The sequence below is a fragment of the Liolophura sinensis genome, chromosome 6 (genome assembly GCF_032854445.1).
Source record: "Liolophura sinensis isolate JHLJ2023 chromosome 6, CUHK_Ljap_v2, whole genome shotgun sequence".
Classification (NCBI taxonomy): domain Eukaryota; kingdom Metazoa; phylum Mollusca; class Polyplacophora; order Chitonida; family Chitonidae; genus Liolophura; species Liolophura sinensis.
In genome coordinates, this window is record NC_088300.1 from 68,450,995 (window position 1) to 68,468,801 (window position 17,807).

The window sequence follows — 17,807 nt, forward strand, 5'->3', positions numbered from 1 at the left end:
GTTCTACAACTGCTGATTTCCCCTCAGTACATTCTGAGAGTTATGTAAGACGACAGGTCGATGACGTTCTCTAATTTTAGAAGAGGGTCGTTATATTAAGGCGTTTTGAAAGTTTACCATAATGTCACTAAGAACTATTCATCTATTTTTGAAGATATCGTCAGGATGAAACAGTTACAAAATGTATAAACTAATTCTGAGGAATATTGAAACTTTGTTATAATGGATTACGGTTTAATACTTCTGAACAAGATAATGAACCAAAAACAAAATGGAAAAACACAAATCTGGTTGAGAAACGTACCCAACGTGATAACCTTGTCATTTGGGCAACCATCGGGAAACAGGCCTGTGGACGTCAGAATGAGGCTCTCGGCCACTCGGGCCGTGAAGTAGTAGTTACCTCCCCACAGCCGCAGGACAATTACGATGCCGGTGGAGGACTGGACAAAACGCATTCTGTTGTAGGGGTCGTCGTGTAGCTGAACTCTGACAGCATATACGGCACACATCAGACATTAACCCAAGTTATACATCAACGGAAATAACTAGTTTGTAGATGAAGAAAGATGACAAAGGAAGGGGCTCTATAGACACGAGTGTCAGTTATGTATTCATAGGGTGATGCAAGCCACGAGGACGCAGAGATAGAGCCCTTACCTTATGTGTTTAATCAATTTTGCAGTTTTATATATTTCCCTTTTTCAAAACACATGTACGAAATACATACCTGAACCTGCCACATTCATGTTGTTGTTAAATACAGCTGGGGGATTTCCACCCGACACGTCACAGACGCCCACCAACGTGCTACCGTCGAAGGAGTTAAAACTGTTCTTTACCTCAGGGAAACAGTTGAGGAGAATGTTTGATGATATCCTGTGTCTCTTCCACCCAAGCATTTTGTCTAAGAAATATTGTAATGGAGAAGCATGCCCAACGTAAATGTAAAGCTCTTTCTAATTGGATGAACTGCATTGTCTCACCAGTGTGGAAAGATTTGGATCTAAGGTGTTTATGAACACTGGTTCATTTCTGCCAATGTGATTATATTTTGTGGGCAAACTGCTAAAGTCTTACTCATTCACTGGTAGAGAACATTTGTGAATTCAGCATGGATCGGAGTCACGTGAAATAAAGATTATCATAAAAATCACTTTTCCATTTGACAACAAACATAAAACTCAGGGAAGCAATGTGGAAATAATGAAAGAAACAATTACAAAAAACAAGCAGTCAAAAAGTAATATACTGTATGAACACTTTCACGTTAAAATTTTGATTGAAACCATTTTTCCAAAAAAGAGCAAGACGAGAAGAGCCAAAAAATCCTTCAAATTGGTCATTGACATAATAATTGTATAAATGCTAGTCTTTTATTTTGGGAGAAGTTTCTCTGGCTTTCTTTTCTGTTGTCATATGCCAAAATAATAATGAAATATTCCGTCTGAAACAATTTTGCTTTTTTAAATTCATTTATATTATATTTCTCTTTTGAGTATGTTGAATGTTAATATTTTATCTCTGTATAATTCCTACAAAGTGGTTATCTTAACACTTCCATAATATGGAATACAGCATGGCGATAAAGCTAGAGCAGCAACGACAATGTGACAGTTGGCAAATGGTCACACCTAACAGGTGAAATCGTATAATTGCTCAAAATGTCAACTCACACGTCCTCTGACGACCGGTTTCAGTGAAGGCGGCACTTGTCTCAAGTCCCTCAACAACACATCTTCCAGGCTGAACGAGAACCCTCGTCCAAGGAGACGCCAAATTGTCCGTTCCAACATCTGCCACATGCTGGACGCAACCGGGCAATGCCACACAAGGTGTTCTACGGTCTCGTCCTGAGACGAGCACAAAGGACAGTCGGCAGATGCAGACAGTCCTGCTCGGACTAACTTATGCCCGACCCACCACTGTCTGTGCCACAGCAGCCAAACAGCCGCCTTAGCTCGGTCGTCTACCCCAGACTTCCAGAGCGATAAAAATAAGTTCCTCCAGGACGATGGCACCGAACCCAACTGTTGCCACTTCTGGACTCCGGCGGAGTCGTTTTTGTCCACTAGAAGGATCCGATACCATCTCCTGGAGGAAAGCTGAGAAAGGTCCTGTTGATTAACTTGATACCTTGTCCGGCTGGGATTCGTGACAGTATCCGGCAGATTGAACCATGCCTTCGGTATTGCCCTTCGCACAGCTGCTAGGTGACGCCAATTGACCGACTCCAGGACCAGCCACACTCTGGTGCCTCCATCCACAATATCCGACAATCGCCGGATACTGGGTGTGGCCGTCTTACCAGGCATCAAGGGTCTTCCACTCTCTCCCAAAATTAGGGGATTTCCATACAAAGGCTGATCCAGAGCTTCCTGCCACGAAGCCGGATCAGCCTCAGTCCGTTTCAGCTTAAAGAAGGTTTTCAGATGGTCGAAGTACCACCGAGGAAGAAAACTGAAACGCGTTGGAGCTTTAAGCAACCCCACAGCGTGGGGTTCACTTTTCGACGCCACAAGCCTCCGGCCTACCTGAGCCCACCGAGACGAACTCAACATAAGCCGCTCCAAAAAAGCCAGTTTTAAGGACTGAACCTTCTTGGGGATATCTACGAGGCCTAGACCTCCACTTGCCTTGGGGAGGGTACAAACTTTGGAAGAGACCAGAGGCTTTTTACTCTTCCACAAAAATTCCCGACACATCCCAACTAATGTGTGCTCCTTATCCGCCGGCAAGTCAAAAACTGAGGCAACACAATTTCGACATTGCCAGCAAGTTTAATACAAGGACTCGCCCAACAATGCTTAGGCCTCTCTTGCTCCACCCCTTGAGGGTTCTGTCGACCTTCTGGATGCGGTCATTCCAGTTAACAGAAGCCGAGTTTCTGCACCTAGTTTTACCACCAAGAGTTTGACGTGATCCTGTGACCATTCAATACCCAAAGCAGTATCAGCACGACCCTTCCAAGCACCCAAGAATAACCCTTTTGACTTGGATCTGTTGACTTTGCAGCCAGACGCTTTCTGGTACTTGTTCAAGATCGTCTCGGCAATGTGGAAGTTTTCATCATCTCCCACGAAGAGAGATGCGTCGTCGGCATACTGGGAGATTTTGATCTGTTCTTGGACATCAGGGACTCTCACTCCCTTCATGTCAGAAGACCTCACAACCACCCCAAGAACCTCTGCGGCCAGAACGTAAAGCAGAGGAGACAGAGTACAGCCCTGGTGAACTCCACGCTCGAGGAGAACAGGGTCACCAATAAAACCATTCACCATTACACGACTTACAGGGGACTTGTAAAGAAGCCGGATCCAATAGGAAGCTATTGGTGAGGATTGACCTCCCTGGCACAGAACAGGTCTGATCACTGTGAACAAGAAGGCCCATCACGGATCCAAGTCTGCGGGTTAGCGCCTTTGTGATGATCTTATAATCGGCACACAAGAGTGAAATCGGCCTCCAATTCCGCAGGTCCTCTTTTGGCCCCCGCTTGTGAACGAACCTGACAAGAGCCTGCTGCATTGAATCGGTCAACTCACCCTGCTCAAAAGCCTCGTTGGCAACGTCCAGCAGGATAGGGCCTAGCACATCCCAGAAAGCCAAATACAGTTCCACAGGAAGACCATCGATACCGGGGGACTTGTTCAGCGTCATGGATTTTGCTGCAGAATGCAGCTCATCCAAAATGAATGGCTGTTCACAGATCGCGGCCTCCTGAGGAGGCAAGATCTGGGAGATCTGGGAGATCAACTCCTCCATGCAATTTCTCTCAACTCCCTCTGAGGTGAAGAGCCTCTGGTAGAAATCGCATGTGGCCTGCAATAAATCCTTGGTGGACCGGACTGAACGGCCATCAGGAGTTGCTACTTCGCGGATAAGTTTTTCAGTAGCACGCGACTTCTTCAAAGAACAGAAATAGCGAGTGGGGTTCTCGCCTTCCAACTGCCACTTGACTCTGGCACGAACCGCGGCTGCTTTATAAGCCTGTTGCTCACCAGCCCGCACTTTACGTTTTAGACCTTCCAACAGGTCAACTAGATGGGTCTCCCCATCACTAACTCTTTTAGAGGCCTTGTTGTAATCCTTCAGAAGTTTACGTTGAGCCCGTTTACGGCGACGTGCCCTAGCCACCCGCTTAAGCCCAGATTTACCCTCCTCCCAGAATTCAGCCGCGGACCTAAAAGAATCCCTCTCTGACATCCAAGCGGCAAAATAATCTTGCATGTTCTTGTGAAACTCTTCGTCATTCAAAAGGCTGACGTTGAGCTTCCAGAACCCCGACCTTTCTCTACCCAATCCCCTGAATCAAATTTGGCTGTGACCATAGTATGATCAGACATGGCAGTGGGTTCATGACCTGCATGAACCAGATGTCCAAGGGGATCCTTGCTACAATACACTCTATCCAGACGCGAAGAGTGCGCACCAGTTGGCGAGGTCCAAGTGTATTCATGGGCATCAGGATGAAGGAACCTAAAAGTATCCGACAGAGAATATGTTTTTATCAAAGTTGCCAAGGGAGCAGTAGACGAATCAGAAGCTACCGCGGCCGTGCTTCGCCTATCTATTAGGGGATCTACGAAGCAATTGAAATCGCCGGCCAGGAAGACATTGGTGTTTGAATCACCCAGAACACTTTCTAGACTTTGGAAAAACCGACGACGGTCAGGAACATATGTTGGTGCATGTACGGCGACAAACGTAAAATCAAAGCCTGAATACTCCGCCTCAACCTTGACCCAACGACCACCGGGATCAGTGACAGATGGCACTATGGTCCCCGAGGCGAGGAAAGAAGCAAGAAACACAATAGCCGTGCCGGCTCTATGATTCGAGCCGGAAGAGGAAAATACTTTCCCTTTCACAGCTGTTTCAAACCGGGTTACGTCATTGACGTCAGTAAAGTCCGTCTCTTGTAGAAAAGCAACATCTGCTTTTAATGACCTGAAGGTATGGCCAAGGGAAAATTGCTTCCAGTCCGAAAGCAAACCCTGACAATTTAGTGAGACAACATTCAGAGCCACTATAGATCTATTTAAGTTTTGTTTTTCTCGACTTTTTGTACAGGGCAGCCTTGCGTGCAGCAAAGTCCTCCTGGGACAGGTAAATTACTTTCCTCTGCTTCCTGACTTTCTCAATTTTTGAGTTGCGGCGCATGGTCCGATAATGGACTCCTAAAGAAGTGGAGACAGGGACTAAAACCTCGCCTTGATCGTTAGCGTATGTCGGCATTGACTCGTCTAGGTCTTCTCCCGGAAGGGAATCATCCATTTCCGACGTCGTGTCGTCCATGGGGATAACCGATCCAGAGGCTTCAATGCCGCTAACTTGGTCTTTTGGGGTGCTCCATAAGGACTCATTTACATCTTGTTTTGCAATTGGCTGGGAACAGGTAAATGGCTGACTCCACAAGTCTTGTGAAGAGTCTTGCTCGGCAGACTGACCGGTCGAGCTGTACGGAACCAACGGTTCAGTGAAACCCAACGATACTTCCTCCTGTTTGACCTGGCTAGAAGCTGATGAAATACCATCATCTGCATTTTTGTCCACATCATTTTCCTCCTCTTTACCCCCTTCATTCCTACCACCCTCCTGCCCGTCCTTACCATTATCCATAGCATCTTTATCCTTCCCGTCCTCTGCCTCATTCACCTCATTTTTATCATCATTACCCACTACATCATTGCTACTCTCCTGTCCACCATCCGTATCCCCATTAACCATTTCACAATCATCCTCAGCCTCATTACTATCATCCGTGTTATCATCACTGTCATCCATTCCGTCATTATCTTCGTGCTCATGATCATCATTATTCAAATCCTCGTCGTCCTTATTACCATCGTCCTTATCATTACCATTATCATCCATCGCAACTGCTATGTCATCTTCATCTCCACTACTTATCCCATTGTCGCTACTCTCAGTGTCCAGATTTTGAGGACAATTCTTTTGGAAATGACCTTCTTGCTTGCAAATCAAACATTTGTTTTTCAGTGGGCAATCATTTTTGAGGTGGTCTGTCGCATGGCACAGGTGACAAGCTCGCACCTGCCCTCTGTACCAGACTGGTGACCGAAAAGATGCTCCCACCCATATGGCTTCAGGAATGGTGGACGAAATGTTGCTCATCCATACTCTCCTAACCCCATTTTGCAAGGTTCTGTCGAACAGGTAGCATTCTCGTTCGACAGAGTGCACCGTTCCAAACTGTTTGAGAGCAGCTCCTATCCGTTCATCCGGAATCTCATAGGGGCTCTTCACCTTAACCAAAGTTCTGGATTGCTCAACTTCATAAACCGCACAGTTTACTCCATTAAGCACCAGATCTTCATTAAGTAGTTTTTGCTTGACCTCCTCATTGGCGACAGTGACATTCCACAGATCCCCAGTAACGTGGACCAAACCCCTCAACACTTTGGATCCGTTGCCGATGCGTTCCTGCAACCCATGATACACGTCAATCGCTTTTACATTGCCTTTAATTCGCAATTTAAGGCTAAGAGGCCTTTTAATGCGGAAAGCCATTCTGGTGGTAAAAAAAAAAACCTCGCCCAAAGGAGCTACCCGGCTGACACGTCCAACTGTGTGGACGGCCAGTCAGGTACTCCACTGCGTTCTCAACCCTTTGACTGATCAACTGTCAAGTGACAGTGGCGAATGAACTTCGTGCAAGAGTGCACGAATTTGCTGCCTGTTAGTGACACAAGCCTTTGTGTGCCCTGCTAGCCCGGGATGAATGGAGCTCGACCAGGCAAGCTGACCTTGTTCACTGTCCTATGCTGTAACCTGTATAGGCCTCCAACACAGGCCACGACAACCGGTGCCCGAGCCAAGCCGCGCGGGCTGGCCCACCGGCCACGCTGGCCAAACACCAAACGTGATCACTCTGCCAATTTCCTCGTTAACTCCTGTGATTGTAAAGTGCTTGTTCTGTATATAAGTCTGTTCTCCTGGCGCCGAGCAGGAGACTAGATTATCAGACCAAGAAGTCCTCAGATGAGGGTCTCCGAATACACCCACACTGCAGCGTTGGGATGACGAAAAAGATCACTTTACCTTGTGATGTACGTGACTAGGGCAAAAGCAAGTGAACCACTTGACACCAGCTACCGGTACCAGGTACCAGGCTCTCCTCTACGACATAAATTTTACAGGGATGTATTGAGATGCATGCGCAATCTTCTTGTCAGTGGTCAACGGACTGAAGCGAGCTAATTCAACTAACTAAATGTGCTTATAATTATTTACTTATGCGATTGCAAGGTGATTTACGCCGTTCTCAAGAATATTTCACTAATACGACGATGGCTGTCATTATTGTGGAAGGAAATTAGACAGAGCCCGGGAGAATCCACGACCAACCGCGGGCTGCTGACAGACGGACAGAAGGGCCAGCGTAAGCTGGGCTTCAAAATGAGAATAATTATAACAGGAAGCCTCACATATGAATGTGAAATATCAAACAGGCTTAATACGGGGAGGGCAGGGAGGGGAGAGGGGGTGGATGTTACCTGAGTAGTTTTCCTGTCCACGGACAACTGGGTCTCATCGATGAAGCCCGACATTTACAGGTTAATGGTGTGGTAGAAGACATTACGGGTGGCTTGGTTACAAGGTGATTGGTTCACCACGCTGTAGATGCACCTTAAAATATCACCTGCAAGACTGATGTTAGAAGGAAAAAAAACTCTACATATGAAAAGACCTACGTATGAAAAACATTGTATCTTAAAACCTAAATGCAAGAGGTTGAATCCCGTGTTTACCCCACCATCTTAATCTCCACCCTGCCCAACCCCAGGAGTATTATAATGAAGTTTCAAACCACAGCTGATTTTTTTTTGTTTTCCAAACTTAAGTAATTCAGCTGGTAATTTCACATAGGTGATGTGAATAAATATTGCTAGTACCGGTATCATAGACTCACGAAAGCCTTTGGTCGCGCTTTATGTGTTCGAGTCTGGAAAATGTCATCAAATCTATCATTATATACCACGTTAATTTTATTTAACTTTATAATTTACCCGCTCAGAGCTGAAATTTGTTCCATTTGAGACACGTCAAAGTTGTTAGAATTGGCTGCAAAGTCCTCGCTCAAGGAGCGCAAACATCGGTACATGTTACGGCGTAGTACTCCATTCAGACTCTGGAAACTCGGATCGAACGATGTGTCATCCAACACTGGTAATTATAAAAACATAAGCAAGCAATAACCAGAGTTTTCAACTGCTAAACAAGTGAACCATTTGTTGTGCCACTTGAAAATGTCTTTGTTTAAAGTGCATGCACTGTGCACAGTGGTGAGAAATTCAAAATTGGAACGGAACGTGGGTCAAATTGATAACATGTCATGGAACCTGAAAACGTGTCGTTAGTCAGAGAAAGCCTCGTTATAACAGTGCGTCAAACCGTATACTTGTTGTGAGATACAAAGCAGAATCGGTCCCACTCCAAGCAGCCCCCAGAAGCCAAAGTGACTATAGCTGTGACTGACAGCAGTTAACGCCTTCGTAAGGCCACTTCTCTTTTCAGTTTGCTTTACTTCTCGTTTGCTCTTTATATGACAAGGCTGCTGCTTAAAGCTGCAGACATGCGCTGACTCAAGTCTATATTCGTGTTAGCCTACTCCAGTCACACTGGAATATCTTTCAGAATCTGTAGTATTACAAACTATGTTTCTTTATTTATTTATTTGAATGGTGTTTTACGATTTACTCAAGGATATTTCACTTATTTCACGGCCAGCATTAGTCGGTGGGAAACCAGGTGGGCAGAAAACCAGGAAGAGAGTGGGGGAAACCCACAATCATCCACAGGTTGTTGCAAGACCTGCCTACGTGCAGACCCGCAGGGGAAGCTGGGCCTGATTCCAACGGAAATAGTTAAGTTCTACTATACCGGGGACCAATATATACAAAATGTGCAAATAAACGGGGAATTTACACTACAAATGCCTGGGACCACTACATGCATATACAAGTACAATCCCATAACGATAAACAGGACTTTACACTATATATACCTGTAACTACTACGTGCATATACAAGTACGAAACCATAGCGATAAAGAGGAATTTACACTATATATCACTGGGACTACTACGTGCATATACAAGTACAATCCCATAACGATAAACAGGAATTTACACTATATATACCTGGGACTACTACGTGCATATATAAGTACAAACCCATAGCGATGGAGAGGAATTTATACTATATATACCTGGGACCACTACATACATATACAAGTACAAACCCTAACGATACAGGGGAAATTATACTATATACACCTGGGACTACTACATGCATACATGTATACAAATACAAGGCACCAGCCATAAAGGGGATCTACACATTATACCTGTTGCACATAAACCCTAAAAAACAGTAAACTTTTTTACAAATTCATCACGCAGAAAACTTACATATGGAAGCCCAGGTGATATAACCGGCTAGAAAACGCCATATTGATTATTCTTCTCCGCTCATTTAAATGCAAAAACTAATACTGCAAACGACTGAGGTTTGACTTGCTCCTTGCTGCAAGTACGTCTGTAAAAGTCCAGTACTTTGGGTAAGCGCGGATTAAAGATATAGGGAAAAGTCGTTTCCACAAAAATGACATAAATCACATAGGTTAATGAGTATGCTCGCGGATTCCTAAGTAGCCCTTCCCCAATGTCAGCGCCACAGCTGGGTAGTGCCGTCGCCTTACACGTCGCCAAACCTGTGGCCCACCTGAAATATTATAATCGTGGTCGTGCAAACAGCTATTAACTCTTTAGACAATAAGATCTTCTACCAATTCAAAGCTTAAACAAATGTCTAGTACTTGTTATATTTCTTTACAATTTTTTTTCGTCATTCGTACCAGATGCCTTACAGTTTAGACCATATTTTCAGAAAACTTGTTATGTTCATTAATATATCACTAGACAATATTTTAATAGTTTACACCATTCGTAGATCAGAACTGTCCTTTTACGGCTCTGGGCCCCGATGATGGAACCTATTGTCCAGTCATCTTTAGAACTGTACTTCGAAAAAGTGTTTGAATAAAATATTAAATCCCATATCATTATTTTGGTGATTTAAATTCACTTTAATTTAATTTCAGCCAACATATTTATTTATTTGATTGTTTAACGCATAATGCGTGAATTTTTATGACTGTGGATAGAAGAAGTCGGAGTGCCCTGTGTAAACCACCTACCTTTGTTAAGCTACTGTCAAACTTTCCTACGTGTGAAGCACTGGTATATACACACAAGACATTGGTGGTCAGTGCATTAAGGAGTAATAATATTGGTGACACATTCAAAGAATAAAGTACATTACGCAAACGGCTCTTCTCTTGATGGTAACACTGTTTAAAGTGGTCTTTGCCTTTAAGCCTATACATTCTTACACATAACAAAGATAATAGTCATACGTGGGGAGGTCTCGCAGTAACCTGCGGGTGGTCGTGGGTTTCTTTCGGGCTCTGTCCGGTTCCCCCCCCCCCCAAAAAATGGCTGCTGTCGTGATCAAAAATCAGCTAAATTCAAACACGATTCCCGTTTACACATACAGATACGTTACATAATACTCACTGACAAATTCTATCCCAGGAAACTGTGTTGTCTTCGAACCTCCATGGCCTGTCTTCGGAAATGTAGTTTTGTTTTGAGTTCGGGAACGTGGTCTTTTACCAGGATGCTCTGCTGCTGTCACACATACAGCAACTTACCGTGGTGTCTGTCCCAGATACTGTACCACATTCATGGGAAACAACTGAGCTCCTGGAATAAGGTGAAAGGATATACATGTAGTAATCAGTCGTGACGATTTCGCGAACTATTGGTTATAATTGCAAGAACCTAGGATAGTAACAACAGTAACGATTGCGCGTCGTGCTGTTAATAATGGCATTAAACTTTGGGTGCACAAAAGAGGACAGTCACAAACAATAATAATAATTGGTACCGTTTACGCGAAAAACTGTTAATAATGGCATTATGCTTTGGTGCACAAAAGAGAACAGTGACAAACAGTAGCGATGACTGCTACCGTTTACGCGTACGGCTGTTAATAATGGCATTGAGCTTTGGTGCACAAAAGAGGACCGTGACAAACAGTAACGATGACTGCTACCGTTTACGCGTACGGCTGTTAATAATGGCATTAAGCTTTGGTGCACAAAAGAGGACCATGACAAACAGTAACGATGACTGCTACCGTTTACGCGTACGGCTGTTAATAATGGCATTAAGCTTTGGTGCACAAAAGAGGACCGTGACAAACAGTAACGATGACTGCTACCGTTTACGCGTACGGCTGTTAATAATGGCATTAAGATTTGGTGCACAAAAGAGGACCGTGACAAACAGTAACGATGACTGCCTAGTGTAGCCTGGTCTAGGCCTAAGGTGGCCTAGTGTAGAGGAATAACATACTTCACAAATACCTTCAACTGGAAGAACTTTCAGTCTTTAATGTTTTTATCCGTTTGCTTTAATGGAACATTCCTAACCGGAGTGCCACCCAGTCTTCATCATACAGACAACTGAAAACTGTGCGAAAAAAACTTTCATTTATGTTTTCAGTTTTTGTTTTTTAAGAGTGTTGAAAGGCATGTTGGACTTAATGAGCCATATTGACGGTATCCAGGAACCTTGACGTCACATCATTTCAATGATGTTCACCACAAGGAAGGAGTTTTTTGGAATCTTTCGTCAGTAATGTTTTTCTCATGGGTTAAAAAGTGTTATTCTAACATTCAGTGTCATGATTAAAATTGGAAAAACTTCCTGAGACGTCAGAGTTCCTAAACTTTGAGAGTATGGTCCATAAAGCCTGCCTTAGAATTCAAATGTTTGAACGCCTTTAACTCTCTTCAAAACAAATCTAAAAAAAATTATGTATAGTTTTATGTGGTCTATTAAGTGATGCTTACTTCGATTTTTAGATGTCTTTCCTTTAAGCTTAACCGACCACACTAAAAAGAATACTTTTTAAAAATTTCAGAATATTCTTGAGTACGGAGTAAAACACCAAATAAATAAATAAATAAATAAATAAATAAAAATTTCAGCAGAAAGTATGTTGTCTGTTTGACGCTAGAATATATTCTGTTACTATAATATAATACTGTCTTAGCTTCAACATATTACCATGTTAGCCGTTGTCAGTCACATGTGACATCCGGGCCATTGCAAGTAAAATGTGATATCCAGGCCATTCCCCGTAACATGTGATATCCGGGGAATTCCCAGTAACATGTGATATACGGACCATCACCAGTAATATGTGATATCCGGGTCATTGCCAATAACATGTAATATCCGGGTCATTGCCAGTAGCATATGATATCCAAACAAAAGGTATTAACATGAGATATCCGGACTTTTTTCACAGTTATACATGTTGCTTTCTATGTCGTTACACTAAAAAAAAATAGTTTGTTAAATTTAACACAAAGTCTGTTATCTGAGTGTTATTGCAGCAGATTGTTCTGTTAAATATAACACACATATTCTATTACTTCAACATAACCCTTCTATTAGACTAGCAGGACAATAGGTTGAATATGACAAAATATTATGTTATAATAACAGAATGTTTTCTAGCATCACTCAGACAAGAGAATTTCTGTTAAATTCAACTGATTAATTTTTTGAGTGTACCAAAATAATGCCGGTTGCACAGACCGATGTTTATGTAGCACTTAATTAAAGGACTAGGCACTCCAAGTTTATTGTCAGCGATCATTTAGAAGCACGCATTGTACATGCATGCAGTCGTGTACATATGTGTCAGTCTTTATTTTATTACTTTTCTATTTGAATGACATTTTATGGATTTGTAGATATATCAATAATCTGACTGTCATCAGGTTTATTTATTTGATTGGTGTTTTACGTCGCACTCAAGGATGTTTCACTTATACGACGGCGGTCAGCATTAGGGTGGGCCATAGACTTTATATCAGTGGAATAAACACAGGGCAAAAAGAAACCGCCGCACCTCTGGAGGTAACTGGATAAATCCCCTGACTTAAAGCCGTGACGCACCTATGACACGCAAGTGTATTTTGCCGTTACGTTTTACAAGCCCCTGCAATTTTCCCACACATTCCAACTGTATATTTTTATACTGCTCTTCAGCCCTATAGCCATTGCATGAAGTAAATTTTTTTCAGCCAGGTTGAACTTGATTGTCACTCGTGTGTAAATTGATTTTCGCTCAGGCTGAAATTGATTTTCAGCCAGATTAATCTTCATTTTCACTTTGTGTGAATTAATTCCCACTATAATGTCTGAAATTACAATCTCCAACCGCTTGGAATGTTATTTTATGTTATTTTCCTATTGCGTAAGTAAGGGCTACCGGTGATAGACTCTCTATAGACTTGCGCGACATTTCAAAAATGGCGGACATCACGCCTGTAGCCACTAGTTACCTCTCAACGTTTCAGAGAAGAGATTATCTTTGTATCTCTAGACAAGGCATATTACGTGATTAGTATTAAAATCCTGCACCGGGAGGCGGGAACCAAAAGGGTGAGTGATAGAGGGAGGCAGGGGTCGAATAATTTTTCAGGTGTCAACGAAAGATTTACACGTAGCTGGCCCTTAGCCCTTTGTTGGGGTATCAATTTTTGACTGACGACAATATCTATCTATTACATGTATAGACTCAATGACGTTTATCGTCAAGCCTTGGCAGATTCTTTACAGAACTGTGATTAGATAGTTCAAGGAAACCCCAACTAGCTCTCATAGCTTAAGCCACTACGCACTTTGCAAAATGCACTAACTAAACAATAACTTCTTGTTTATTCTTTATCTTAAGAATAACGAAAACAAAACTTGATCATGTAATCTTCCCAAACTTAAAGAGCCGTTCTACGAATAGCTAACCGAACTCCCTCGTTTACGGTTGTAGGTCGGGCCAGTTAAGTATTCGGTTTCAAAAGAGCGCCCCTCCACCTGAAACATGCGAACTCAGATATATGGTACCTCCATGGTTAGATGGACGTTAAATGAGCACAGCACACCACACGTCCTGGGTCCTGGGCCATTGTTACTAAACACCGAACTTGCTTGCGATAGTCAGGCGAGGGAAACAGTAGGCACAGGTCGAAGTATACATATACATACCTTCACAAAAATTGCTTGTTGACCCAATGGCTATCTTCAAAAGATTATTATTTTTGTCTTATTTCGAGGCGATATATACTTAATAAAAAGTGTCCTCACTTATTTTGGCACCAAGACAGACCAAGAGGAGTTTTTGGCAATAATATGTAACATTGACTCAGACATAAAATGTCATTCATTCCGATTAACTCAAGCAGAACATCATGCCCAGGTTACCTCTGCTAGATTGAAAAGGAGAACCCCTTCCAAAGTTCCGCTCTCCAGCTTCTACATAAGTTACCCATGGGAGGATCAAACACGTATTGTTTCTTTGCAATTGAATACGAAAATAAAATCTCAGTACTTTATTAGAGAATTAGGGACAAGGAGAGAAATTATAAAAATTGAATGAACTTTTAACAAATTGCGGCGAGAATCTCTACGGTAGGACGTTGTTGTTGTTGTTGATATATTTGTGCTTTCCTTGTTTTTTATCATTGGCTGCATTTGTAAAATGTGAACCAATAAGGCCGTTCCAGGTCCGTAATGACAATATCAATTCCCAAATCGACACAAAACACAAACCACCAAAGAACTAAGAAAGTACGAAATTAGGCCGGAATCATGCCGGAGAGTCTGTGTAAGCAGCGACGAATGCAATGGTTTCCTATTTCTGTCTCCTACTGTGAAAGTAGGAAAATAAAAAAAAATTGAGTTATTCAACGATTGACACGTGGAAAAAGCCAAGCAGAGCATGGAGAAAGCCACTACCCCACGCCAAGTATGCTTCTAACCTCGTTCACGCAACACGTTAGGCTTCCTCCGCCAGTGAGACTAACCATCCTCGACGACAGAACTAAACAATTTCCTGAATATAGCTTTAATTACTGATCAAATAAATACATATCTAACAGGTAAGCATTACTAAGTGAAACTGTCCCCTGCATAAGTTTGACAATTGTGGGTGTCAATTAGTCGCCAAGACTGATCTTTCTGTTTTCACCCAGTTTTTTTCACCCATATATAAAACAAAATGGAACGGGATCAGTTTATAATCCATGACAAGTAATTAATTAAGCGAAACACTCTTAAGTCTTGGATCATATAGTTGGCGAAAGTAGTCCAATGCCTATTGGACGTAAAACTGGTATTATATCAACTTTTGTAAGCCCGTGCACTAAACGCCCCAAAAGTGTAACTGTAGATGGGAAATCGTCGTTCTAATCTTTCCCACGCTGATCACCAAGACGATTATCAGTCCCACGGGAAGGACACGTGACTTCCATGGAATGTGGTTATATAAGACGTTATATAACAAGACGTTATGTAACTAGTGCAGCCAAGTGAAACAGGACGGCCAACAAAAAATATATCCATTATTAACCATAGATTTAACACATCAGTGTCGGTTCTGCAACCTAAAAAAAATAAAATTAAGCTTCATGTCGGACATTTTATTGATACATTTGATCTAAATGACAGATAGTTTTTAAACCATTTATCTGGACAGTTGAGAATACCATAATGAGAAAGTTTAATAAGGAGGATATCATGGTTTACAATGTGAAATGCCTTTGACAGGTGCAAGAATGTTACAGTACTGTATTGTTTATTCTCTTTCGCATTTACTAGTTTTTTGTAAAGACTATAGGCAGTGTGAATGGTAGAATGATTGGCCCTGAAACCAAACTGATTTGCATTAATTATAGATTCCTCTTCTAGATATTCGAGCAACATTATTGATACAGTTTTCTCAAGGATTTTGCTGAAACAAGGCAGGACAGAAATAGGTCTATGATTTTCAATGTGAGGTGTAGAGGTGTAGATATTACATCTGGCACTAACTTCACGAGAGATGTACGTATTCCATCTAACCCAGATGAGGAATTACATTTCAGCTGACCGATCACAGAATGAATAAAATTTGAAGAGACATGCCAAGAATTGAACTCTGATCCAGTTCATTTGCGGAGTCCATGTTGCTCACTAGTTTGTCTGCTATTGTCCTGAAGTACTCATTAAAGTTCATAGCAATCACGGTCTCATCACAAATGTTTTTTTTTATTTCGACACAGTAGTTCATTAATTTATTTATTTATTTTATTTGATTGGTGTTTTACGCTGTACTCAATAATCTTTCACTTATACGACGGCGGCCAGCATTATGGTGGGAGGAAACCGGGCACAGCCCGGGGGAAACCTACGACCACCCGCAGGTTGCTGTCAAATCTTCCCACTTACGGCCGGAGAGAAAGCCAGCATGAGCTGGACTTGAACTCCCAGCGACCGCATTGGTGAGAGGCTTCTGGGTTATTACGCTGCGCTAGCGCGCTGACCAACAGAGCTACGGAGGCCCCTTAGTTCATTAATAATTTGCCAGTTCTTTTTTATGTCTTGATTTACTTTGTTGAACTGACGTTCGACATATTGTTTCCTTGTAAGACGGAGCAGACTGTTAACTTTATTACGATAAATTTTAAATTGCTGACGACTATCACTTGTCCTATGTTTAAGTTGTTGTCTGTATAGCCTGTTTTTCTCGTGGATTAATACTAGCAAGGCACGAGAAATCCAAGGTTTAATTATGTTATTTTTTTTTTTGGAAGTCATGGTTGTTACTGGAAAACATCCGTCGTATATTGAAGTAAATTGATCCGAAAAGTTAGAGAGTGCCGAATTTGTATCTTGATTAGCAGAGTTTGTGGCTCTGCTAATTTGCTAGTAAAAGCGTTCCTGTTTTGTATTGGTAGCATACATATTGCTGTGCTGACATCAATTTATGCTGGTCAGCTTTATTTATATATAAAACTGGACAGTGATCTGTAATATCCGTTAGTAAAATTCCTGATAGAAGATTTGAATCATGAATATTAGAAAAAAAATTGTCAGTTAAAGTGGCAGATCGAGACTGGACCCTTTTTGGTTTAGATATCTGAGGGAAGAAATAACAGGATTTTGTTACTTACAGAAAGGATTTATTTGGGTGATGCATATCAGCTTTAAAAAAGGTCTATATTATAGTCACCCATGATAATACATTTTTCCTTTCTTTTCCGCATATTTTGTTAACAGACAATAAATGTTCATTAAAAATATTGACATCTGTACCGGGGGGGGGGGGGGGGGTGCTATATATATTTCCAACCAGATAACTAATTCCACATATGACACCCTGAATAAATAGACATTCAAAATACCATTTCCATCGATACCGCTCAAGTCTTCTTTGAGATATCAAGTACTTATCTTGTGATTCACATATAAAACAAGGCCGTGACATAAAAATGGACTTATAACCAGGCAGTTTAAAAAGTGATGAAATCCTATCAGAGACCCAGCTTTCAGAGAACTCAAAGGACGGTGAAGGGAAAATTTAGATTATGAATAAAGCTGACTATTTCGCCAAATGCTTGTTAACGCTTCTTGCTTTCATATGTAGGCAAGAAATGTAGCTGGTATCAAGGATTTGTAGAACAGATTCAGATATAAAGGATGAAGGCGAGTAGTAATTACAATTAGTATTTTGTACTTTCTGCCAATGGGCCAATTCATAATCATTTTCGTCAGTACTGGTGTGGGTGGCAGGTGTATCACTTACGTCCAGTGAATCAAAACACATGTTATCCAGAACGTTAAGATCAAAAGTGTCAGCTGACAGGGTTTGTTTGTCTTGAT

At 42.0% G+C, this 17,807-nt stretch overlaps 1 protein-coding gene across 1 annotated transcript; it reads right to left on the bottom strand.

Annotated features, from left to right (window-relative positions):
- Positions 1–5,037: 5,037 nt before the first annotated feature.
- LOC135467461 (germ cell nuclear acidic protein-like) lies at positions 5,038–7,574 on the bottom strand. Its single transcript, XM_064745235.1, has 3 exons — positions 7,521–7,574; positions 6,154–6,447; positions 5,038–5,976 (listed from the first exon to the last, which is right to left on the bottom strand). The coding sequence occupies exons 1-3, from the start codon at positions 7,572–7,574 to the stop codon at positions 5,038–5,040; spliced, it is 1,287 nt and encodes a 428-aa protein (XP_064601305.1).
- Between the last annotated feature and the right edge of the window lie 10,233 nt (positions 7,575–17,807).